The sequence below is a fragment of the Panulirus ornatus genome, chromosome 37 (assembly GCF_036320965.1).
Source record: "Panulirus ornatus isolate Po-2019 chromosome 37, ASM3632096v1, whole genome shotgun sequence".
NCBI lineage: Eukaryota > Metazoa > Arthropoda > Malacostraca > Decapoda > Palinuridae > Panulirus > Panulirus ornatus.
The window spans coordinates 17,814,699-17,839,844 of record NC_092260.1 but is presented as its reverse complement, the minus strand read 5'-3'; the positions used below and the strand labels follow the sequence as shown (position 1 = coordinate 17,839,844).

At 41.4% G+C, this 25,146-nt stretch overlaps 1 protein-coding gene and 1 long non-coding RNA gene across 2 annotated transcripts in view; one reads left to right on the top strand and one right to left on the bottom strand.

Moving 5' to 3' along the window:
• LOC139760716 (uncharacterized) lies at positions 1 to 19,697 on the bottom strand. The gene is made up of 7 exons (XM_071684278.1): positions 19,644 to 19,697; positions 17,523 to 17,643; positions 15,054 to 16,634; positions 14,890 to 14,941; positions 5,953 to 6,181; positions 791 to 907; positions 1 to 345 (listed from the first exon to the last, which is right to left on the bottom strand). Exons 1-7 carry the CDS (start codon positions 19,695 to 19,697, stop codon positions 1 to 3), a joined length of 2,499 nt encoding a protein of 832 aa, XP_071540379.1.
• The window catches only part of LOC139760717 (uncharacterized), a 45,936-nt gene continuing 28,312 nt past the window's right edge, over positions 7,523 to 25,146 (top strand). Inside the window, exons 1-2 of the long non-coding RNA XR_011715391.1 lie at positions 7,523 to 7,929; positions 10,387 to 10,524. This is a non-coding gene — a long non-coding RNA (uncharacterized lncRNA). The remainder of the gene's footprint in view (positions 7,930 to 10,386; positions 10,525 to 25,146) is intronic.

Sequence of the window (25,146 nt, the reverse complement as noted above, 5' to 3'; positions counted from 1 at the left end):
TTATTTTGATAGGGATCGAAGTAGCGCTGCCCAGTAGACGGAATTGAAAATGATGACGAACGATGGCACAACAAAGACACGGACCGATTTCAAAATCCTCTCTGGAGAACCTTGCCGAAGCAGCTTGGCCAGTCCTCCAGTGGGTTCGGACCCGACAGGGTATACTTGGTTGACTTTCATTTTGACGACGACGTGACAGACGATGATGAAGAAGAGGAGTGAGATACAGTAGAGGAACCACATGTCAATCATCTTGACGTAGGCAGTGACGGGTAACGAAGCGGAGCTGTTGTTGAAGAGGGTGTACAACACAAGCAGTGTCGTGAGGCTGAGCGTCAGTCGATCCTGTAGGGAAGATGAGTTAGATTAAATGCTTTGTAAACAACCATTGTTTATAAGTATATCGGAAAGATACTAATGCTTACTTAAAGAACTATTTATTACAGTCTACGTTAGATTTGTGTGGTCTGATGTTAGTGGTTAGTGACTACGTACTCACTTTTTGACACCCTATAACTCACTGATTTTTTTTTTAAATCTGAAAAAAGAAAAAAAAAATTCAGTGATTTATTGGGGGTGTCAAAAAGTGAGTACATCTTTTCGGGACACCCTGTATATACATTTCTTGTTTGTTGAAGCCCTAATCAAGGCAAAAAAAAAAAAAAAAGAAAATATATAAATAGATAAATAAATACGAATAAATAAAAGATAGATACAACAGTCCTCGTCGTCACCGTCTCGTAACCTCACCAAACCTTCCTTATTTCTCTGTAGACTAGCCTAGCCTTACCCCTTGGTCGGCTACGTTGAGGAACAACGTAGCGTAGCCTGTGGCCAGCAACATGTTGGTGGGGAAGTACAGGTTCATCATAATCACTGTCCATCGTCGGCTCAACTCAAACTCCACCTGTGTAGAAAGGAAATCTATTGGTAAGGGGAGAGTAATGGGTTTAGCCAGAGGGAACTCAAGATTCGAGAGGTCAGAATATGACGGGTTATATATCACGATTTTGTGGCTTTCAATTGTTCTCCGTCATATCACATCACACAACCGTAATTACCGCTTGATGCAAGTACTTCTCCTCATGCCACTGCTAAAGAAGCATTGCTTAAACAGATGGTAAAATTCTAACTGTAACTTCTTCACTAACTCGCTTTGTTTCCGTACCTGTCAACAGCTGTGTGAAGCTGCGGTTCAACGGTGTTTGTTGATAACTTGGCATACCGTTAAAGGAAGTATTAGGAGTTCGAATAATCTCTCGTGGTTTTAGTAGAAAGTACATTATTTGGGTTTACGTTTTCATTCAAAGGAGTATTGCTTGATACGTTTTCGGCAAAACAGTCATCAGAATTAGACACATTTTTAAACGAGCTGTATATATATATATATATATATATATATATATATATATATATATATATATATATATATATATATATATATATATATATATATATATATATATATATATATATATATATATATCCTTTCTTTTCTTTTAAACTATTTGCCATTTCCCGCGTTAGCGAGGTAGCGTTAAGAACAGAGGACTGGGCCTTTTTTGGAATATCCTCACCTGGCCCCCTCTGTTCCTTCTTTTGGAAAATAAAAAAAAAAAAAAATATATATATATATATATATATATATATATATATATATATATATATATATTTTTTTTTTTTTTTTTTTTTTTTTTTTTATACTTTGTCGCTGTCTCCCGCGTTTGCGAGGTAGCGCAAGGAAACAGACGAAAGAAATGGCCCAACCCCCCCCCCCCCCATACACATGTACATACACACGTCCACACACACAAATATACATACCTACATAGCTTTCCATGGTTTACCCCAGACGCTTCACATGCCTTGCTTCAATCCACTGACAGCACGTCAACCCCTGTATACCACATGACTCCAATTCACTCTATTTCTTGCCCTCCTTTCACCCTCCTGCATGTTCAGGCCCCGATCACACAAAATCTTTTTCACTCCATCTTTCCACCTCCAATTTGGTCTCCCTCTTCTCCTCGTTCCCTCCACCTCCGACACATATATCCTCTTGGTCAATCTCTCCTCACTCATTCTCTCCATGTGCCCAAACCATTTCAAAACACCCTCTTCTGCTCTCTCAACCACGCTCTTTTTATTTCCACACATCTCTCTTACCCTTACGTTACTTACTCGATCAAACCACCTCACACCACACATTGTCCTCAAACATCTCATTTCCAGCACATCCATCCTCCTGCGCACATCTCTATCCATAGCCCACGCCTCGCAACCATACAGCATTGTTGGAACCACTATTCCCTCAAACATACCCATTTTTGCTTTCCGAGATAATGTTCTCGACTTCCACACATTTTTCAAGGCTCCCAAAATTTTCGCCCCCTCCCCCACCCTATGATCCACTTCCGCTTCCATGGTTCCATCCGCTGACAGATCCACTCCCAGATATCTAAAACACTTCACTTCCTCCAGTTTTTCTCCATTCAAACTCACCTCCCAATTGACTTGACCCTCACCCCTACTGTACCTAATAACCTTGCTCTTATTCACATTTACTCTCAACTTTCTTCTTCCACACACTTTACCAAACTCAGTCACCAGCTTCTGCAGTTTCTCACATGAATCAGCCACCAGCGCTGTATCATCAGCGAACAACAATTGACTCACTTCCCAAGCTCTCTCATCCCCAACAGACTTCATACTTGCCCCTCTTTCCAGGACTCTTGCATTTACCTCCTTTACAACCCCATCCATAAACAAATTAAACAACCATGGAGACATCACACACCCCTGCCGCAAACCTACATTCACTGAGAACCAATCACTTTCCTCTCTTCCTACACGTACACATGCCTTACATCCTCGATAAAAACTTTTCACTGCTTCTAACAACTTGCCTCCCACACCATATATTCTTAATACCTTCCACAGAGCATCTCTATCAACTCTATCATATGCCTTCTCCAGATCCATAAATGCTACATACAAATCCATTTGCTTTTCTAAGTATTTCTCACATACATTCTTCAAAGCAAACACCTGATCCACACATCCTCTACCACTTCTGAAACCGCACTGCTCTTCCCCAATCTGATGCTCTGTACATGCCTTCACCCTCTCAATCAATACCCTCCCATATATATATATATATGTGTGTGTGTGTGTGTGTGTGTGTGTGTGTGTGTGTGTGTGTATCCCATGGCCTCTTTTTCAGGGAATCCTGCAGCTCAAGGCTGGATACACTCAGTATCAGGGACAGGATGGACTGACTCTATGAAGCGAAAAATTCGTTGACGAGACTGTGCTGTTTCGTCAAATGTCGATGATGCAGCCTCGCCAAAGTAACTGCACTTACAGCGTAACCTCAAGCAGGAAGAGACGGTAATATATATATATATATATATATATATATATATATATATATATATATATATATATATATATATATATATATATATATATATATATATATATGTTTTACAGTGTCCTTAGACGATGATAGAATTAACAAATCTAAACATCATTTCAAAAAGGCGAGACTGCGTTACTATTTATAGGAAGTAGAATATAATTGATTATATCAGGTAGAGAAAGTTTACTGCCAACAGCATTTGCATTTTCGAGAATGAAATTTAGTGTTATGAACAACAACAACAACAACAACAACAACAACAGAGGGAACTAACATATAAAACTTTTCCAGCTTCGTGGATGCATGTGATAGATTGAACTTTTATGACCAAAAATGCTACGCTGAAGCCATCAACTAACTGTTCAAATGAATAAATGCTGACAGCATAGATCCAACTATGCCGTGAATGAATGAAGAATTCAGAGAATTCTTTGTTTCCCAACGTCCCGTTGTACCGTTTCATAAGCTATTGGTCGACACCAGTGTTTTGTGAAATACAACGAACAAAAGAACAGCGGAATACTTACCTGTTTATATATGTATGTATTCATTTATGTAATTGTTCCAGGATCCCTTTGGCTCTTTCTGAGAAAGATGTTGGTGTTATATATATATATATATATATATATATATATATATATATATATATATATATATATATATATATATATATATATATATATATATATATATATATCTTTTCTTTTAAACTATTCGCCATTTCCCGCATTAGCGAGGTAGCGTTAAGAACAGAGGACTGGGCCTTTTTTGGAATATCCTCACCTGGCCCCCTCTGTTCCTTCTTTTGGAAAATTAGAAAAAAAAAAAAAAACGAGAGGGGAGGATTTCCAGCCCCCCGCTCCCTCCCCTTTTAGTCGCCTTCTACGACACGCAGGGAATACGTGGGAAGTATTCTTTTTCCCCTATCCCCAGGGATAATATATATATATATATATATATATATATATATATATATATATATATATATATATATATATATATATATATATATATAATTACCTGCATTTATAAACACAACACTGCTCAAGATCCTCTGACACATATATTCAAATCAGTGTTGATTTCTAGGCAACACAGGGTATTCGTGAAGAACATATGTGAAAGCAAAAAAATTTGTAGGAAAATTCTAGATTTAGGAGACAGATCCATGGCTGGAATTTCACCTTATCGCTGATCACTTTGTGTTTGGGATTATACGACACGTATCGCATTGCTAAACTTTGACACGGACAGTGAAAAAGTCGGATGCGTATGTTAGATGTAAGAGCCATCTCTCGCTGAATGGTCATTCAGGCCAGAAATCGTGACGTATGCGCCGAGTATCATAACTGGGAAGTCGATTTCCTTGTTATTTATAGTTAGATTTTATGGCTGTCTACTTCTAAATGGTCATTAAACCTGAGGTTGTATTCTACTTGAAGTACACGAGACAACATCGTTCTTTATATCCATGTGCAAATAAGTTGCTGTTTCATGGCTGCCGACAGATAAAGTTCATTAAAACCCGTTCTATATGACTAATGTATATATATATATATATATATATATATATATATATATATATATATATATATATATATATATATAGGTAGGTAGAGAGAGAGAAACAGAGAGAGAGAGAGAGAGAGAGAGAGAGAGAGAGAGAGAGAGAGAGAGAGAGAGAGAGAGATATTATCATTACTCCAGAACCACCTTTAAAGAGTTCAGTTGCCTGTTCTTTAAATTCCCAGGGACCTAGCCATAAACCTTTGACGGCAGTTGTGTTCACTAGGTACACTGCTAAAGGGGAAGAATATAGATGTTTGAGAATATAGATGTTCAGCACAAAACCTGTCCACTTTCCTCAATGACCAGCCATTCCGTCTTTATGTTAACTATTAGAATAACTGTCAGATACATGGTGCACTATAATGCTAATGACGTACACTGCAGCCGGACACACAGTCTCACACTCAAGTAACAAATTTGGCCATATCTCGACAGGAGGACATCATAATTCCAAAACCCAGGAAGAATAGATTTTTTTTTGTTGTTGTTGAAATGGCAAGAATTTGATTGAATATCATTAAATCGTTAGCTTTGCACCCGTTGATATTTTGCTGTATACCTAAAGATGACGTTACACCGCGAATGAAACTTCTCCTTTGGCGAGGCTCCATCTTCGTCAGCTGACGTGAGTGTATTCTCGTCAAAGAACTTCTCACTTCAAAGGAGTCCATTCTGTCCCTGCTAGTTAGCATGGCGCAGCCTTGGAGCTTCAGGAGCTCCTGGAAAAAGTGTCCCAGAGTAACACCAGGACCCTATCAGGGAAGGCTTTTGGAGTAACAATAGACGAAAATGATAGATGATTTGGTGAGGACATATGCGCAACTTTGCATGCATCTTCCACGTATGAAGCAACTTTTGGCGTAATGAAATGATACAGTCGAAGTCGCTAAAGTCAGCCAAAAGACTCTGTAAACCTCCATGAATGATGAGGATTGGAAGACCTACCTGAAGGAAGACCTTACCGACAGCACGCTGTAGCGTGTCTGGTTGTCTCCTCGGTGCGTCACCTCCACCGCGAAATTGTTGACAACAAACAAAGGCAGCTCTTCGAAGCCCATGTACTCCACGCTAGTGCCTTCTTGGTAGAATGTGACATTATCCTGCCTGACGGAGGAGAGCTGGATCAGGATGGAACACTTCTGCTTGTCGAACGGGTAGTAGAACACATCGAAGTAGCAGGCGAAGGTTCCGCTGCAGGAAGAATGACCAGAATAAAAGTTGTTGGGAATCATGTGGGGTTGACACCTACATAAAGCTCATGGTTAAGGTAGATTTTAATGCTCTCTCTCTCTCTCTCTCTCTCTCTCTCTCTCTCTCTCTCTCTCTCTCTCTCTCTCTCTCTCTCTCTCTCTCTCTCTCTCTCTCTCTCTCTCTCCAGGGTGCCAGATATACAGGGATATATGTAGAGTAAATAGCATGGTTCATACATTATGAACTTGACTGAACATTAAGCGATGAACTGTTATAGCAGTGCAGTAGTAGACATACCACATAGTCTAACTAATAAATATCTGAGCTGGTAGATTACAAAGCTTTGCACTTGTTTATGGACTGTTAATGGAGTGCACATTGGTAGGTATAGGGCTGTTCTTATACCTGTCTGTACGAACTCTGACAGAAGCCATTTGATTGTGGTGACGAACGGCGGTCAGTAGTGGAGGGGCGTCGAGGGTTGTGTCAGCAGTTTATTGCCAAATATATATATATATATATATATATATATATATATATATCATACAAACCTCCAACAGCCAGGATCGAACCCGGGACCCCTGTGCAAGAGGCAGGAATGTGACCGCTAGGCTATGTGTGTGTGTGTGTGTGTGTGTGTGGGTTACTGGGCTTCGCCTGCTCGAGGTTACACGGCGAGTGAAGTCATCTTTGGCGAGGAAACAGGACAGTCTCATCATATATGATTTTCCTCGTTGAGTAAACAATGGTTATTCATTATGAATATCTCATTACCTGTTCTCCCCGGCAATGAAAATTTCGTCTTTATTTTGTTGATAAAAGGACTTTATTGTATACCAAACAATGAATATCTATTTACGTTGAAACAATGCGCGCCGAGAATACAGTTTCAAAGCAATGAAATCCTGCAAAGCTTGCTTGAAGCGGAAAAAAAAATGTTTTATTCCAGTACCGAAATAAGAGGGCAAAAAAATTCTGGTTTCTGGAAACAAACACCAGTAGACTCCAGATTTTTTTTTTTCGTTTATTTTATATTTTCATATATAATTTTGATTTATGAGTTGCACCATCTTCTCTAATTTTCGACTTGCTTTCTGCGTATGCAGGTCAAGCTAATGTCTGTCTATCAGTGACGTCTTTCATGACTTTATGAAAGATCCCTTTTCACTCACAAAAGTTAGTGAATATGTCTGGCGTCATGTGTTTGTCAACAGTGAGCCAGTGGAACGAGCGACACGATGGTCAAACTGCTGTTTATGAACTGCGCTAACTTAGCCCCTACACTCTCCTCGCTCAGGGAATATGGCAAATGCCTCATTTTACCCCAGACTTCGCTAGAGGCAGGACATCGCATAATACAGTGTAACTAGTGTGTGATGAACTAGGTTTATACTGGATGAAACACTAGAACGCAATTGAATTCGCTGAGAATGTTAACACTAATGTGATGTTATTAATTTGGATTTTTGTTGAGTGCAGCACCGGGATTTTTTTCTATTGGACGTTAGTGAAACAAGAAGTGAGCAAGGATATTTTTGTGTACATATCGCGGGAAAGTTATTGTGAAAATGTTTGATTTTCGATATTCTTATGATGTATGTAACGCAAAAAAGAAAGAGTCAGCTGCATAAGAATGAGTCAGCTGCATAAGAAAGAGTCAGCTGCATTTAAAGTGAAAAAAAGTTATATTGCTAAACAGAATGCGTTGAATAATTCGCTGCTACACTCAATGACCACGTAGAGAAAACGTAAGTACCGACTTTATCCTTGACTTTTTTCTTTTTTTTTCATTCTTGTGGAATTAGAGAGATTGCTTTTTGTCATAATTATTGAATTATTACAGTGGAACAACACTTTTTAGAACAGTAAGATATGAACAAGGCGTGGGCATAAGTGAGGAAGAACATGTGTCCTCTGATTGGCTTAGGGGTGTTACTGATACTTCGCTGTGATTGGCTAAAACACCTTATGTAGCTAGGCTGTGATTGTCTAAACGCGCCTTCACTCATCCTTGTTGATATGTGTATAGCAGGGAGAGAGTTTTATACTAGTGTTGCCTGTCTCATAATTTTCGTAGAGGTGTGTGTGTGTGTGTGTGTGTGTGTGTGTGTGTGTGTGTGTGTGAGTGTGTGTGCGATTGCTGTTTGCTTGTTACGGTAGAGACACGCGTCTTGTATAATATGTACTATGTCTTTACTCCTAACTGTGAATGCATACACACGCACCCCAACCTAAGGCAGGTATGAGCGTACGTACGAGAGCGCGTGCGCACACTCAACAGTACAGTCAACATAGCTACTTCTTAGGAGGTTTTGGAGTAGTGGATATGGGTGGAGAGTTTAGACGGGTTGGTAGCAATGGATAAAAAGTTCGGATGGGTTAACTGGTCCCTTCGGAAGGCTTGGTGGAAAGTTGAGCAGTGGGTGAACAACACTGTGGTCGGTACCTGTGTCAGACCAATTTTGGTAAACACTTGAACGGGATTTTTCCTGCTCAATTAATTTGTGTCTCGTAGTAAGTACGTAGAGCGTGATGGTCGTTGATAATGGCATGGCTGTAGCCTTCATACGGTCATGGGAAGTCGGGATGGTTTAATGTAGCGTATGAAAGGACAGCTTGAATGGCATTAATTCTGGCTCCAGTATACCCAAATCTGTGTAATGGGTATTATCGTTCTGTACATATTTTGACGTACAGTTTTATCCCACAATAATGAAACACTTTACGTACAAATTACATACGCTGCATTACGTAATAGACAAGTTAAATGCTGAAACAGTGGAGAACAAATTATACACGTTTTAGGATTGTATGATTAATGTGTTTCATATTCAGTAAAGCTTGTATAGACCGGAGTGATCCTTTGTACGCAAAGTGGGCTGCATAGGTTGTTCATATATAGGTCACTGTGACCGACTTTCAGCGCTTGTGAATGGTGAAATACAACATAGGATAGAAGGAAATCGCTTTAGTTAAGATGAGTATTGTTCATCATGTATATCGATGGAAGGCTGGAGAGTCTGGTGTTACCGGACTTCACCCGTATGTGTTTAAGTCGCTGGTGATACATCCTTACCGAAGGTGAAGATGTATTACCATAAGTGGACAAAAAGATATACGAGTTCATCAGTTCCCAGCTGCTGAATGGAGTTCAACGTGAGAACCAAGTTTTCCATATTACTGTTGTCCACGTCTTTGTTATATTTATAATTTGATTCCGTTGTCTTCTAGCCTTTACTATAATTTTTGCTTCCTATGTTCTTTCCAGTAAGGAAATGATAATTGGTTTTCGCTTAAGTTGTTGATTTTTGGAATTTTCCAGGTAGTAGTATTTTTTCATTTGAATCGAAGAGACACTTCTTGATTCTGTAATTCAATCGTGAATATGTCTCAGTTAACTCGTCGTAATGAACTCAAAACAAGTAGATGTGTTATATTTGAAAAATGCAAAGAACTTTTTCTTTTATATGATTGTTGATAGGGGAAATGCTTTACCACTTAGAATAACTGAAACAGAGCCATAGATACGTTTAAGATGAGAATTCTCCTGTTACATAATTTGCTCCTCTTTGATTAATTATGAAGTTTATAAGCATTTCTTGTAAGATAGATCCTTATTTTTCTTATCTTAGTGCAATAATCTGATCTACATTATTACAGTCTCGAAAAGATACACTGGTCTTTTGCAGTTTGTAATGCTTCATATTCCTGTAAGATATTGGGAAATGATTCTGTATTAAGCAATCTTTGAATCTGATATCTCGATATTACATTACTGGGTTTAATTCCAGGTGTGGTGTCATATGACACGATAAGGTTACAACTCTGGTAAAGTGTGCCCGTCTGCATCTTTGGTGTTTGACATTATTTTGTATCTGATTCTTTGGTGTATGACAAATTGTCTGTGTGATTCTGTGGTACATAAAATTCTTCACCTAAGAACCCCATCATAGAAACAGTAACCCCATCCATTAAGCAGTGACCTTAGCCCTTAAGCAGCAGCCTGACCCCTGAAACAACAACTCCACCTCATAAGGCAGCCCTGGTGCGGTGAAATCCCTCCCTCAACATTTGAAACCCATCCCTCACTCATCAAACCCCCACCTTCTAAAACACCGAAGCAGATACTCCCTCCCTTACCCCCCGACAACAGTAACACCTCCTGCTTGATACAGTGGGCTTGTATTAACCAGGATTATCCTCAGCAGATCGTCGACGTTGTTCTTACCACTGGACTCCCTGCAACTGGTAGCCGGACACTCAGGGCGCAACGAGATGACAAGACAAAGGCAGAACCTTGCCATGTGCTTCCTCCTCGGTCTCTGTCTGGCCTTCGGAGTTAGGTAATGTGGCCTTTACTCGTTCGTTTTCCATGCGTTTTTTCAGCTCGTTTTCTATGTTTTGTTCATATATAAGGAGTCATCACATCTGTAGTGATTAAATGTTCATTTCACGGAACCAAAGTGTTAGTTTTATCTTGAACTGATGCTCTGCCGTGGCTCACATTACTGGGATGTTTTTACTCCACGTGTGAGGGAAGGTATTTACGTGTTCGTGAGTCTGTGTACCTTTAAACTGTTGGTAAACGTGTATCAGGTTCCCAACACATTCGCTGCCGTGCGGGGTTTGCCTCACCCACGGCGATTTCATGACCAGGTTCTGCGGGTAGGTTCACACATAATGATTAACAACGCAGGGAAGATGTAGTTATGAATATGAGAGGATATGCAAAGGGGAGAGACTCATTCACTAACGAAGTTACTGCTGGCTTGTAATTTCCTCTCACACTCTGCCTGTCCGTCTGTTTCTCTCTGTCGTTCTCTTGATATCTGCGATTTCTCTCTCTCTCTCTCTCTCTCTCTCTCTCTCTCTCTCTCTCTCTCTCTCTCTCTCTCTCTCTCTCTCTCTCCTTACTATTTTGTTGCCGAGAAGTGTTTTACACTTGTGTCGCTCTTTCTCTTACGCTTGTGTGTATGCACGCGGATACACCTCAGCGTAAGCCAGATACCTGTTTACTGACCAGCCTCGAGGAGGGGAGGGAGTGGGGGATGAATACCTGGGTTGGATGTGGGCCGACTGCCGCACCTAGGAATTGAACCCATGCACGCCTAAACCCGAGCGGGCCCTTGCTATCTCGTTATCAGTAACGTTATCCACTACACCACGGAGGCCTGTGTGTGTGTGTGTGTGTGTGTGTGTGTGTGTGTGTGTGTGTGTATGTGTGTTACTCCAGTTCGCTTACATGTACCTACTTCCCCTTCACACTATTTCAGCCTAAAGTACCTGATAAATTCAGATAAATGCCATGTACCTTCGATCAAATTACACAGGCAAAAAAAAAAAATATTCGCTAAGCCTAGCTAGAGTGGACTATAAATATACAAAATACAAAAGCGAGTATAATATGAAGTCATCACTTAGCAGTTTCATTGCTCACAATTCATAGTAAATTGTACCGGAAACTACTCTACTAACGAGGATGGAATTTTTGTTGTTAATTCGTGTAAACACCGTAATCTGTTGGTTATAGTGAGTGTGGCGTTATATGGAGGTGACAGAAATATGAGGTTTTATGGCCTTTTGTAATCAAGTGTCAAAATACTACCTACGCTTAGACCCCCTTCCCTCCTTTACTTCCGTGGATCATTCCCTGTTGTTACGTTTTTTTTTTTTTTCCAGAATTGAAACATAGACACCACAGTGTTTCACTATAGCTTCACGTAATAGGACGCCGGAACCATTTACCAAGTGGCATGACCTTCGATACCTCGAATTACTATGACAACGAGCGCATATGAAGCCGTAAAGTATATGCAATATGCGCTACACTCACACTGGTAAAGGGGGGAAACCAAAAATCATCATCGTGACATCCCCAGCAATACGACAGGTCCGCAGTCGCTTGCTGCCACTGCCGCTACCCCACCTCCCTCACTCTAGCCCCCCACCTCCCGCACGCAGCATGTAGTTTATTAGGTTCATAAGCCGTTAGTGGTCCACCCACCACACACACACACACACACACACACACACACACACACACACACACACACGGTGGGCAACACAAACAATAAACACCAGCACTGTATTATCACCCACAGTTTCCCTCCACCTTCCCGCTCCCTTTCTTCTCTCTCTCCTTCACAGGCAAGCTATTCTCCCTTGACGTCATTTTATTCCCTCTCTTAAAATCACCAAGTCTATAGTCAACTGTATACCAGGATGTGATTTACTTCCCGAATGGCCTCTTAGGATGGGTCTTAAGGGTAGTTGAGGGTGTATGTGGTCTTAGAATTACCCATAACACCTGAAGATGATGTTGAGCATTTTGAGGGTAGTGGTTTTGACTTGATATTGACGACCTTTAATGACCCAGGCAGTTGATCTAAACCCTAGTTAACGCACCAACAAACTAACGTGTCCATAAGTAAAGGGAGAGACATTCAAGATTTTCGATTGGTGGTTTTATATAAGCCTGACCAGCGTTGACAGTCTTAATGACCCCGGGCAGTTAATAAGCCTGAAGCCCAAATAACCATACTAATGTCTTTATAATACAATGAACACACACACACACACACACACACACACACACACACACACACACACACACACACACACACACACAAACGAAATCATGTAAACAGGCGCCTCTCATGCCTGTATTCCACAAACACTTAGCCACAGAATCTGTCATGCTAATAGACCTCATTGAATTGTCCTCATCTTGTGGTTGTCATGTGCCATCATGAAGGATGCTTTTGCCTCTGCAAGATCAAAGATTATTCGTTGGCTTATTCTTACCCAGGATGGACAAGGATTTCCATCGTATATGAAATGGTAATGAAATTAATTCGTTTGTAATTATTCCCGTTATCTAATCCTCTCTTAGTTCATATATATATATATATATATATATATATATATATATATATATATATATATATATATATATATATATATATATATATATAATTCTATATATATATATACAAACACACAGTTACACCTTTTTTCTCATTCTCATGAGCACATTTACGCATTAGGGACGACAGACAAAGAAAACGGAAACTTATAGTAAACACGAGGGAAATATATGCTAAAATATAGAAATGAATTATTGACCTTACAGGGTGACAAACACACACACAAAGCCAAACTGTATACTTCACATGATGGTACCAAATGCAACATAAAATACGTATTAGCAGCTAGGTATTCCTGTGGGTTCTGCCTATTGTTATTACCCTCTTAAACCCCGGCATAAGTGCCCAACTTTAAACCTAACTCACGAGTTTTGCCGTTGATTACAGGAAGTTATGCTGGGCCGGGTATGGTGTGAAAGGTTGTTTAGTTTATGCACACTACGCTGCTTGATGTTATGTGGTTTTATATTTTCTGTACCGAACGGTGTATATGTTAGACCTATGTATAAGACTAGTTTATTATTTTTTATTTTTTTTTTTTAAGCCTGTGGTACAAATAGAACGTTTTTTTTTTCTTCTTAAAAAAGAAAACGGTAATGCTAAATCTGTGTATAAAGTATGCCTTTAAGATGGCTTTGCTCTTAAAGGGAAACTTTCTTGGCGAATATATATATATATATATATATATATATATATATATATATATATATATATATATATATATATATATATATATATACGTGCGGGAGGGTGGGGGGAGGGCAGGAGGTGGAGTGAATTGGAGTCGTGTGGTGTACAGGGGTTGACGTGCTGTCGGTGGATTGAAGCAGGGCATGTGGAGCGTCTGGGGTAAACCATGGAAAGCTGTGTAGGTATGTATATTTGCGTGTCTGGACGTGTGTATGTACATGTGTATGGGGGGGGGGGGGGTTGGGCCATTTCTTTCGTCTGTTTCCTTGCGCTACCTCGCAAACGCGGGAGACAGCGACAAAGTATAAAAAAAAAAAAAAAAAAAAAAAAAAAAAATATATATATATATATATATATATATATATATATATATATTGTGTGAGTGTGTGTGTGTGTACAACTGATCACATTCCCTGAGTGTGACAACGAATAATATGTGTCCTTGGAAAACTCCCTTTGTCTGAGGCGGTGATAAAACTGACCTTTAAATCAACTTCAAGAGAATAACTTCACGAGGACAGTGAACGGCAGAATTTGCCTGTGTCATGTGCTATGAATCACTGAGGGATTTCTAACTCTTTGGAAACTTCGCCGAGACATGTTAAGAAATGAATCTTTTTGTTTAACTCGAGTGAAAAATTCCATAATTACTTAGGGTTGACTGAGGTAAGGCTGTAGGATTTTCAGGCACTACGTGTGTTTACATTTGATGATATATGTTCAGGTCATATGATGATGATGATGATGATGAAGCAAGACAGTGTTTGTATTAGCAGCACAAAAAAGATGCTTGGGATCATATCCCACTCGTGTGTTGTAAACCATTAGTCTCAGTCATGATGAGCCAACTCATATTTGAAGGAGATATGACATAAAACATTTGTTTTCAGAACGTATCTACTTACGTAAAAGATCTATATGGTTTAAACTTTTGGCTATTCAGATATATATGACTTACATGCAGTCAGATCACTGTTTTTTTCTATCAGAATAACATACACGCGTTTAATTTCATTTATGAAAGATCCAGAAGCGAAGTATAATGACCAGACTAGCGTGTTGCTCAACTGATGCCTCGACCTACGAACTGACCTGTAATGTTGCACCTGCACGAGAGACGTCGATTCCCCCGAGTACACCGACTCTGAAGATGAGAGAAGAGTTGCAGTCTAAGTTTTCTTCTTTTTTTTGAAACCAGAACGATACCATTACTTCACTACGATCAGTTACAGGTCTGATGGCTTGCTATGTCTTACCCATTTTAATGTCGTTGAATTCTACAGGCAGAGGATCTCCAGCCTTTTCCAAGTAAAGCCTTTCCTTCAGTAGCCTCACTCTGCCGTCCTGCACGTTTGGGAACTCCAAGAAAGGTCTCCAGATTCCGTCCGTTTCTTCTTCAGCGAGTCTGTTCCACTCCATCGTGTTCTTGAGGTTAAGGTACTTCAGCCGCGTGTCCTTCCAGATGATCGCCAGATTGATCTCGGCGCTGACAATTCTCTGGATGTCGTTGATATCTGTGAACCGGAGGATCTGCACCATGGACGCGAGTTCCACGGGTTTTCCTTGCACTAGGGGATCCGGGGGTCTCTCAGCCCGGTAGCTCTCGGGCCTGAGCACTAGAAAACACTCGTTCTCGTCCGACAGATCCGGACAGTCGTCCCTGGAATTACAACGCTGCTCTTTCGTAATGCAGTCGCCATTAGCGCACGTAAACTCTGAGCTGTGACAGGGCGAGAGGCTGATGGCAATCTCAGAGTTCTGGGGAAGGTCACACAGTGGATTACTGACCTCCCAGACTTTTCGGCCAATTGGATAGTCACTGACTGACTTCAGAGTCAGAGTTGCTAATGTCTCATTTGTTTTCGTGTCAAACAGAACCCAGGATCCAGGTGCAAACATGTAGATCATGTATCCATAATATCCATGGAAGTACGGCCTTCCATTGATGTACCCAAGGATTTCAAAAGACGTCTCAGCCTCCGTTCTGAAGCACAGTCCTCGTAGCCGAAGAGGAGGGTACTGCCTCTTGGTACAGGAAGCGCACGACAAGATGCCAAGTTCACACGCTTCGTCGCTCCACAAACCCGAGAACGCTGACATGTACACACAGTTCTGGATGACCATTCCGTCAGGCTGACCCGACTGAAAAGACAGGTCCGTCAAAACCGTGTGATCAGAATCCTTATGCCAAACCCCTTCTTCGAGCTCGTCCGACACCCCGATCCACAAGTGGTAAGTGTTCGTACAGGTGTCCAAGAACTGCAAAGAAATGTTGTACAGTTCCTGATTCTTTTTCGGTGTCTCAGGCGCATATAACGCATAGCCCATCCTATAGCATGCCCTCCTGGCTTCGTGAATGCTAAACATCATCGGCAGGACGAAGAAGTCACTCGCCGGCTCACAGAGCTCAAGAAGCGGCACAGTATCAAGAGTCGTTCCGACTTCCTCCAAAACATCGAAGTCGGAGGAGAAGACATTACCCTCACCATATACCTTGCAGGAGGCGATATCCCTAACCTCCTTCTCGCTGATTTTCCTGTTCCAGATGTTGACTTGGGCCATGTGCCCGCGGAATATCTGCGTCTTGTCGAAGCCTCCTCCCACAGAATCTTGTTCCATCCCGAAACAGAGAGTGCTGTTGAGAGGCAATAAACCGTCCTCGTTGATAAGGGGTCCTTTCGCCCGTTCCTTGCCGTTGACGAAAGCGCGGTAGAAGCCCTGTGAGAAGACGTGGCACTGATGCTCCCACCGGTGCAGCACCAGATCGGTATGGAAATCTGACAAGCCGGGCTGCCCGACGTCGTGGACGTACACGTCAACCTTGGAGCCGATGCGCACTGTAGAAAAGTGTGAATGAATGAATGAATGTATTAAAATCAGTGTTTGAATTTCAGTCTTATATATATATGTATATATGTATATATATATATATATATATATATATATATATATATATATATATATATATTTATATATGTATATATATATATATATATATATATATATATATATATATATATATATATATTGGAAAGGATTACAATTTTGTGCGTGATCAAGATATTCCTTTTAGTCCACGGGGAAAATGAAACACGAGAAGTTCCCAAGTGCACTTTCGTGTAACAATCACATCATCATCAGGGGAGACACAAGGGAGAAATGTAACCGTCAGTCTCTTCGTTGTATATCAACTGACTTTTTTATTTCTCTCTTGTGTCTCCCCTGATATTGTGATTATTACACGAAAGTGCACTTGGGAACTTAAAGTGTTTCATTCTCCCCGTGGACTCATAGGAATATATATATATATATATATATATATATATATATATATATATATATATATATATATATATATATATATATATATATATATATATATACTGGTGTTAATCACAAAATCTCGTAAGGATTCTTTTTCAAACTCAGGCAAAGAATTTTTGTAAGCCTCGCCGGGCGTTCTCTGACTGCAGGGAAATGCCGCACAGCAGATGATACTGCGTGTTATCCTGTCAGAGAAGTAATTTTACCGGAAAGGTCAGTGACATCCAATTCAGGCGGCTGCAAGTTATAACCTGAAGTTCAGGAACAGTGTCATTTCACCAGAGACACTGGTATGTTCCAGTAGCACCTAAGTCTGTAAATCAAGTCAACGTCGAAAGTGTCTTTGTATTGTTGGTTAGGCGGGAAAAAATATATATATCTATCGTTTCTCTTCAACTCACTGATCACGAGGGAGTCCACATTTTCCTTTGACGCAGCGAAGGAAATATATGGTTCAATGTGAGCCAGAGTTGAAGCCTTGGCCCGGTAACAGATGCTCAGCTCACTGGTATCAGGAAATCCCTGCGGAATAAAGATAATTAAATGTGGTTAGTACGTTGCATTATTCAGTCCAGTAATCTCTTGACTCCTCAGCCTTGCAATCATACTCACTTACCATCAGTAGACTCAGCGTAAAACCGACATCGTATTCCTGGGTCCTGACTTTACGTCCCGTTTACAGAGGTTAAGATTAAGGATAATGCAAGGGTTCACGTCAAGAAGTGTTGTACTACCTGAGCTTGGAAGATGTAGTGACCACAGAGATTCTTGAGTAGGACGATATGGCCCTTGAGTACGACGGTATGATCCTTGAGTAGGACGATATGGCCCTTGAGTACGACGGTATGATCCTTGAGTACGACGATATGGCCCTTGAGTACGACGGTATGATCCTTGAGTAGGACGATATGGCCCTTGAGTACGACGGTATGATCCTTGAGTACGACGATATGGCCCTTGAGTACGACGGTATAATCCTCAAGCAAGATGTTGCGACCTTTGGATATATCAACTTCGACCTTCCGCCAACCCTTAAGAGTCAGGTCAAAGGCCAGGACATCATGACCAAAGGGCTGGACTGTCATGCATCGTCTTCCGTAAGGGTCGTACCGTCATGCTCGTCGGGTTAAACAAAATCCTGACCAACAGTGTTGAGTGTCCAGTCCTTATATATTATAAACACTTTGAGTTGATGAATTGATTGGCTGATTGACCTTACTGCGAGATCTTTAAAAAGAGAGATGTCAGCCGCGTTCGACATCAACCACGTGCATGAGGAATTTGAGAGGTGATGAATATTTCTTGCTTCGTGTCAGCATGAGTGATGCTGAACACAGCAAGCTACTGCTTACGACGGACACTCCACTTTCCTAAAACATTTTCCTTATTTTTTTTTGTTAAGTAAGGTCTTAAGAAAGCAAATCTCTGTTTATTACCTCTTTGCCCTTCTATCGTTTCCTTCCGTCTCATTTAAGAGTGACTTTTTTTGCGAATTAAAGTAAATTTCTTTTGTATTTGTTTTTCTCCGGATGGAGGATGAGCGTTGGTTTGACAGACTGGAAATTGCTGTATTTTCCCTGTATAGGATGGGGGAAGAAGGTCTAGGTATATAAGATGGAAAGAGAGAGAGAGAGAGAGAGAGAGAGAGAGAGAGAGAGAGAGAGAGAGAGAGAGAGAGAGAGAGAGAGAGAGAAGAAATTGCGTTTAGTGTCTTACAGAGAAACATAGATCGAATGAGGACTCGGTGTGTAAGAGAAAGTAATCACAGGTGATGCATGGGCTGGGAAGGAGACAGGGGTTAGTGAGGGCACGTGTGCTAGGGAGAGGATGATAGCCAGTAGGTAAATACGCATCAGGTGGAGATGCATGGGCAGGGATGTGCGTGGGCAAGAGTACAATACTGGGGCGAGCAGGAGCGTGTGTGTGTGTGTGTGTGTGTACCAGACGAAGAACAAGGATTGCATGCCAGGGGATCCAAGAGGAGGGCTTGATCGGTACATCCCTACCTGAAAAAGGAGGAATATGTCAGTACACAGCTATTGAGGAGAAAATTGGGGTATAGTTAGATGTTCTGCCTGGGAAAAGAGAGAGAGAGAGAGAGAGAGAGAGAGAGAGAGAGAGAGAGAGAGAGAGAGAGAGAGGCAAATTAGTAATGAATGTAATTAGGTTGTTGCATCATCATCGCTAATTGGCTTAAAAGAGTCTATAATTCATCGATGGCTTTGCGATGATGTACGTGATGTCGACGCAATGACCAGGGAGCTCGGTCCCTGGTTGTGTAAGTGCAACATCCCTGCGATTCAAGAAATGGGCTTCGAAAATGGGCTTCGAAAACAAAGGCTTCACTGGCTGGAACCGAACCCATAGTCCTATCGGGAGAGAAAGAAAACCTCTTACGAGGTTACAAGTGATAGAAGAAAGCATACAGATCCACAGAGTAAAACATACAGAACAGACTATCACAGCGAGGGAAAGAAAGACTTTCAGCCGACTCTCGTTCTACTTTTGAAACAACGACTCACCTTTCTGGAAAGGTTGAAGCGGATGAAGATGTCGCTGCGAGGAGCGGCCCACATGTCTGCCTGCAGCCCGTACACCTTGACCTCCTCACCCACTGCTAACCCGCCTTGTTCTCCTGTAGGAGGATGAGGACGAGCAAGTGGACGGTTCAGTTTTTCTTTTTCCATCAGAAAAAGAAGTGATTAGGTACAATAATCATTTGAACTGATGTATGATATTTTGATGGCCAAGTAATACCGTTAGTTACCACTTCCTTGAAGAAAGAGCTGCACTTCCAGCAAGACTCTGCATTAGGACTGCATTGAACTGACTAGATAACAGAGTGTCAAAGGTAGCCTGTAGTCACAGAGGGTTTTAAGGTTGTGTGGGTGTCACAGACGATGATGCAGCATCGCTGATGTTGGTGTTGACATTCCCCCCCCCCCTCCACACACACACACACACACACACACACACACACACTCACACATCTTTATGGTATCGTGGGGTCTATAACTTCACGACAGTGGAACTCACAGATTCCTTGGGAGTTGTGGAGAAAGCTGTTATTGTCGTGGATTTTGTATTTGAGTTGGTCGACGGGTGTTGTGCCCTTAGTGTGGTTGAAGATGGTGGTAGTTGGTCGACGGGTGTTGTGCCTTAGTGTGGCTGAAGATGGTGGTAGTTGGTCGACGGGTGTTGTGCCTTAGTGTGGCTGAAGATGATGGTAGTTGGTGGACGGGTGTTGTGCCCTTAGTGTGGTTGAAGATGATGGTAGTTGGTGGATGGGTGTTGTGCCCTTAGTGTGGTTGAAGATGATGGTAGTTGGTCGACGGGTGTTGTGCCCTTAGTGTGATTGAAGATGATGATAGTTGGTCGACGGGTGTTGTGCCCTTAGTGTGGCTGAAGATGATGGTAGTTGGTCGACGGGTTGCATAGATAAAGTCATTTTCAGGCAAAAGATTATCATTCATACATATTCAAATCTAGTGGTTCACTTAGGTATGGTTACCTGTAGACTGTATGATTCCAGATTAGTAACACACACACACAAAAATGGATGATAGATATTGAGCTGAAGAGAAATTTTGATGGAGAACTGTCTGACGCCCACATTCAATCTAGAACTTTGAGGGTTCATCTGGTATGGTGTAAAGTATAGGAGGAGAAAAGTAATGTGATGTTGGCAGACAGAACTGACAGGTTGAGAGATAATCATATCAAAAGCTGCTGAGTGATTTTCTAGATGAAAAATTGACTGATTATGGAAATACGTGAAGGAAAAATGTGATTATCATAGATGAGGAGTTATGTGAGCTGTGCAAGAGATGATGGAACGCATTAGTGCAATAAGGACGTGAAAGGAAAATCATAAATTATCCTGAACCACTTCAGTTGATGAAGCGAGGGGCAAGCATTTCTGAAGAAATCCAAATTTTACAAGATAACGTAGAACATGAAAGGATAAGATGGATAAGAAGATAAAGAGGCCATAGGAACACTCAACTCTAGCAGGGGTTTGGGAATTCAGAAGTAAAGTTTAATATATATGAATATGAGATTAGAAAACAGGTACTGATGTAAAGCGTAGGATCAAGATGGAAGATCATCATGAAAGCCAGATGATAATAACGTATTATGATACTGAAACTCTAGTATACAAAAACATGTGAATAGAGGCAAGAGAAGCTGGGAAATAGGAGCCAGTGCTTGAGAGAGATCGATTATTGAGACAGAAAAACAGAAAGAAAAAAAAGAGCTAAGCGAAGATTGTTATACAACAAATTGTTGAAGTGAAACTCTGAATCTGAGGGATATTGAGAAGAGGGACCAGCCCTGGAGACAAATGCTCTCATGCAATATATATACGACGAGGAACGTCAACATTCGCGAGCGGATGCAGTATGTCTCCCTCCGTACCCATCACTCACCACCGTGTTCACAAGAGAGGGAGACCCCACCAAACTCGCCCTCACTACGCCTTTCAGAAACCTAATATTACTCCACCATCGACAGACGCATCTTTCCTTCACTGAAGCAAAACCTGAATTCGCTTTGAGTTCGACAGACTCATCTTCATGTCGTTCTCGACAAGCGCTGCTTATTCACCGCACCCTCGATAAACGCAGCTCCTTCAACACCCACCACACCACTGCATCTGACCCGATCCCCGAGAGTGGCGCCAAAATGTCGGGTTTAGAGTGTTCATTGTTAGAAAGGAATATAAAAGGAAAAGGAAGAAATGAAACGACAGAAACAATGTACGCTGTCTCTACCGGGAGAAACTCATATGCCAAGAAAAAAAGATGCTGTACCTTTGCACAGAGGGGATGATATTAAGAATTACCGTAAAATGAGAGAGGTAACGCTCTTGGAAAACGTTGACACTAAGGGGTGTCGTAAAGTATCAACTCAGAATCAAAAACACGACTAGATACAAAGTGCGAGTTGAGCATGACGGCTGCATGCAGGAGAGTCGGTATGTGGAGACCATCTTTACCACGGCAGTGATGACTGTAAGAATGTTAAAGACACAAGACAGTGTTTGCCTTGCGTTTATGGACCTGGAAAAGCGTGTAAGAGAGCAGATTTGAACAGTGGGATGTGCTAATAATATCTGGTTTCAATGGTAAGTCTTTCCAAGAGGCGAAGGTCCTCTGCAAAGATTGTGGGTGTATGTAAACACGGGCTGGGAACGGAGGGAGTGGTCCACTGGGTGAAAGCTGGGGTGAAAGACAGGAATCTCCGTGGTTATCTAATGTCTTTATAAATGGGACAGGAGGGAAGGTCTTGGCTGGCTGAATAGGAGGAGGAGGAGGAAGAATGGAAACAACGGGAAGGGAGCAGAAGGAGGGAAACGTCATTGTGTGCCGACGGAATTTCTTACCGAGTCAGCAGAAATGATACGTCATGAAAGGAATCTGGTAAAGCGTGTAAGAAGAGGGAGTTGAATAAAGATGCTAACAACAGCAATATAGATGTGGCTGGGACTGGGGGAAATATGGTTGGTTGGTGAGACTCGGAAAGGGGTTTAGAATTTCAAATATCTCACGAGTATTTTGCCTGAAGATGAGAGGTAAGGATTTCGAGATATCGGAGGGAGGTTCGAAGACACTAGCGTGTGGTTGATGCTCCTGGGAGAGCGGTAAGGAGGAAGGGAACAATAGCTACAAGTGTTTTCTTTTTTTCTTTTTGAGGAGGCGCGAGGCAGCTTATTGTGATGTATGAGGTGAAATGTGGGAGTATAACGATAAGATACACGAGATGTAAAGAAGAATTTATTCTCTTTTTAGAAATCCTACGAATGAAAAGTAGGGAAATGAAACGAACTAGGGTGACGAGCTGTCAAGTTGACCTAAGAAAAAAACAGGGAGGAATTGTTAAGAGAAAGTGAAGACCAATGTTTAACGTCGGGAAAGAAAGATGCGGCAAGAATGAGCAAGCAAGACGGGCAATCAGCATAAGACGAATGTAAGAGTTGGTCGGATGAAGCTGAGGACGAAGTAGAATAGCGACGGAGGGAAGAGAGAATGTTCGATGGAAGAGTGTGAGAGCAAAGAGGTGTAAGGCACAGATGTGGTTAGCCTTGATAACGACCGACTGCTGTATGTGATTAACGTGCAAGAGATGGGCTCAAGTAACACAGCTGGACAGATAAACAGTCACAGTTTTTCTGATGGTACTTGAAATTCTCTGTCCGTAGCAGTAAACATCATCATCGACCTTTGGTTCTACGTTACACTGGTACTGATAACACGGTTTCTGACTGCATAGAATATCACATTCTTACAAGAACTCCTTTCTTCAGGTTCTCACAACCAACCAGTCGTGTTTGTTCACGATGGCAATTAGAGAGAGAGAGAGAGAGAGAGAGAGAGAGAGAGAGAGAGAGAGAGAGAGAGAGAGAGAGAGAGAGAGAAGCGTTTCGTCGTTAATAATAACTGTAGCGACGATCCATAACTTCAAATGACCAATGCTCTGAAAGATTAGCAAACAGCGATCGGTGTATTGAGAGCAATGATGAAATTCCTATCGGATTTCGAGACGAGACCTAATTCTACTCTTTGTTGGAGCAGCTGATCAGGTGGAACTGAGCGGCACTCCGGAACTCGACGCATTACAACTCGGACAAAGGATTTCCGGCCCGCAAATGTAAGCCTGTTCCTAGTGCGTTAAGGTTTTGAGACAGACCATCATTGGCATCGAAGTCTACGTAGAGATTCAAAGACTTCAGTAATGCGCCTTTTCTTTTTTTTTCTTTTTCTTCATCCTTCCTTGAGGAGGTAAACACGAGCTTTGTACAACACACTGAATGCGTGTTGAAGACGTGTGAGGTGACTGGCGCATGATCCTGTAATATAGGTTAGGTTCAGCAGAGAGACACCTCCCGTGGTAACATAGACTAAGCGTCCTGGTTTGCTTAGCGTGTAGGTTGAAAAAAACAGTGAAACAGAGAATAAGTAAATATGGAGGTGCCTGTTTCACTTGAGCAGAATATATATATATATATATATATATATATATATATATATATATATATATATATATATATATATATATATATATATATATATATTGAGAAATGTGTGTGTGTGTGTGTGTGTGTGTGTGTGTGTGTGTGTGTTACTGATGGCAGGTAGTTCGAAAGACTGATACCTGAAACAACAGACGAGGAGATAGATAGCATGTAGTTTTCGATATCATTGTATAACAGAGTGACAGGAGCTACCATCAGATAACAGCACCAGGACCCAGATCCAAGCGTCTGTGTCCAGATCCTGGCCCCTTGTATGGAGAGCCCGCGAAGTAAGCAGCCAGGCAGACTTCCTGCTCGGTAGGGCGCCGCCAGGACCTGTCTGACGAGTGTTGGGAACTGAGCTCCCTTTCATGAGTCTCTCTCTTGGGGATGTTTTAAGGCGTATGTAACAGTCAGGTAATATACACAGTAAAGATGTTTGATTTATATATATATATATATATATATATATATATATATATATATATATCCCTGGGGATAGGGAAGAAGGAAGACTTCCCACGTATTCCCTGCGTGTCGTAAAAGGCCGCTAAAAGGGAAGGGAGCGGGAGGCTGGAGGTCCTCCCCTGCCGTTTTTTTTTTTCTATTTTCCAGATGAAGGAACAGAGAAGGGGGCCAAGTGAGGATATTCCTTCTAAGGCTCAGTCCTCTCTTCTTAACCACCAAACGAATAAGAAAAATCAATTTGAACCTTCTTTAGGCGATCAAGATAATCTGAGCACCACACATGCTCTCACATCATGCACGGTCCTTCCTGAACCATACAAGGAACAACAACCTCTCCAAAAAATGTTGAGGTGATAATCTGATTCAAATGAATCATCGGGCATAGTTTGAGGAAGGCCTTTAGTGCCTTTAAAACTAGAGGTAATAAAGGTCGAAGTTCTAGAAAAAAAGTAAGGGAATAGTGGACGTTATCGCTTGCCGCAAACACGAGAGAAAAGAATACATAGTTGAGTATGAGGCAGCCCTGGTGGCCACAGGCGTCA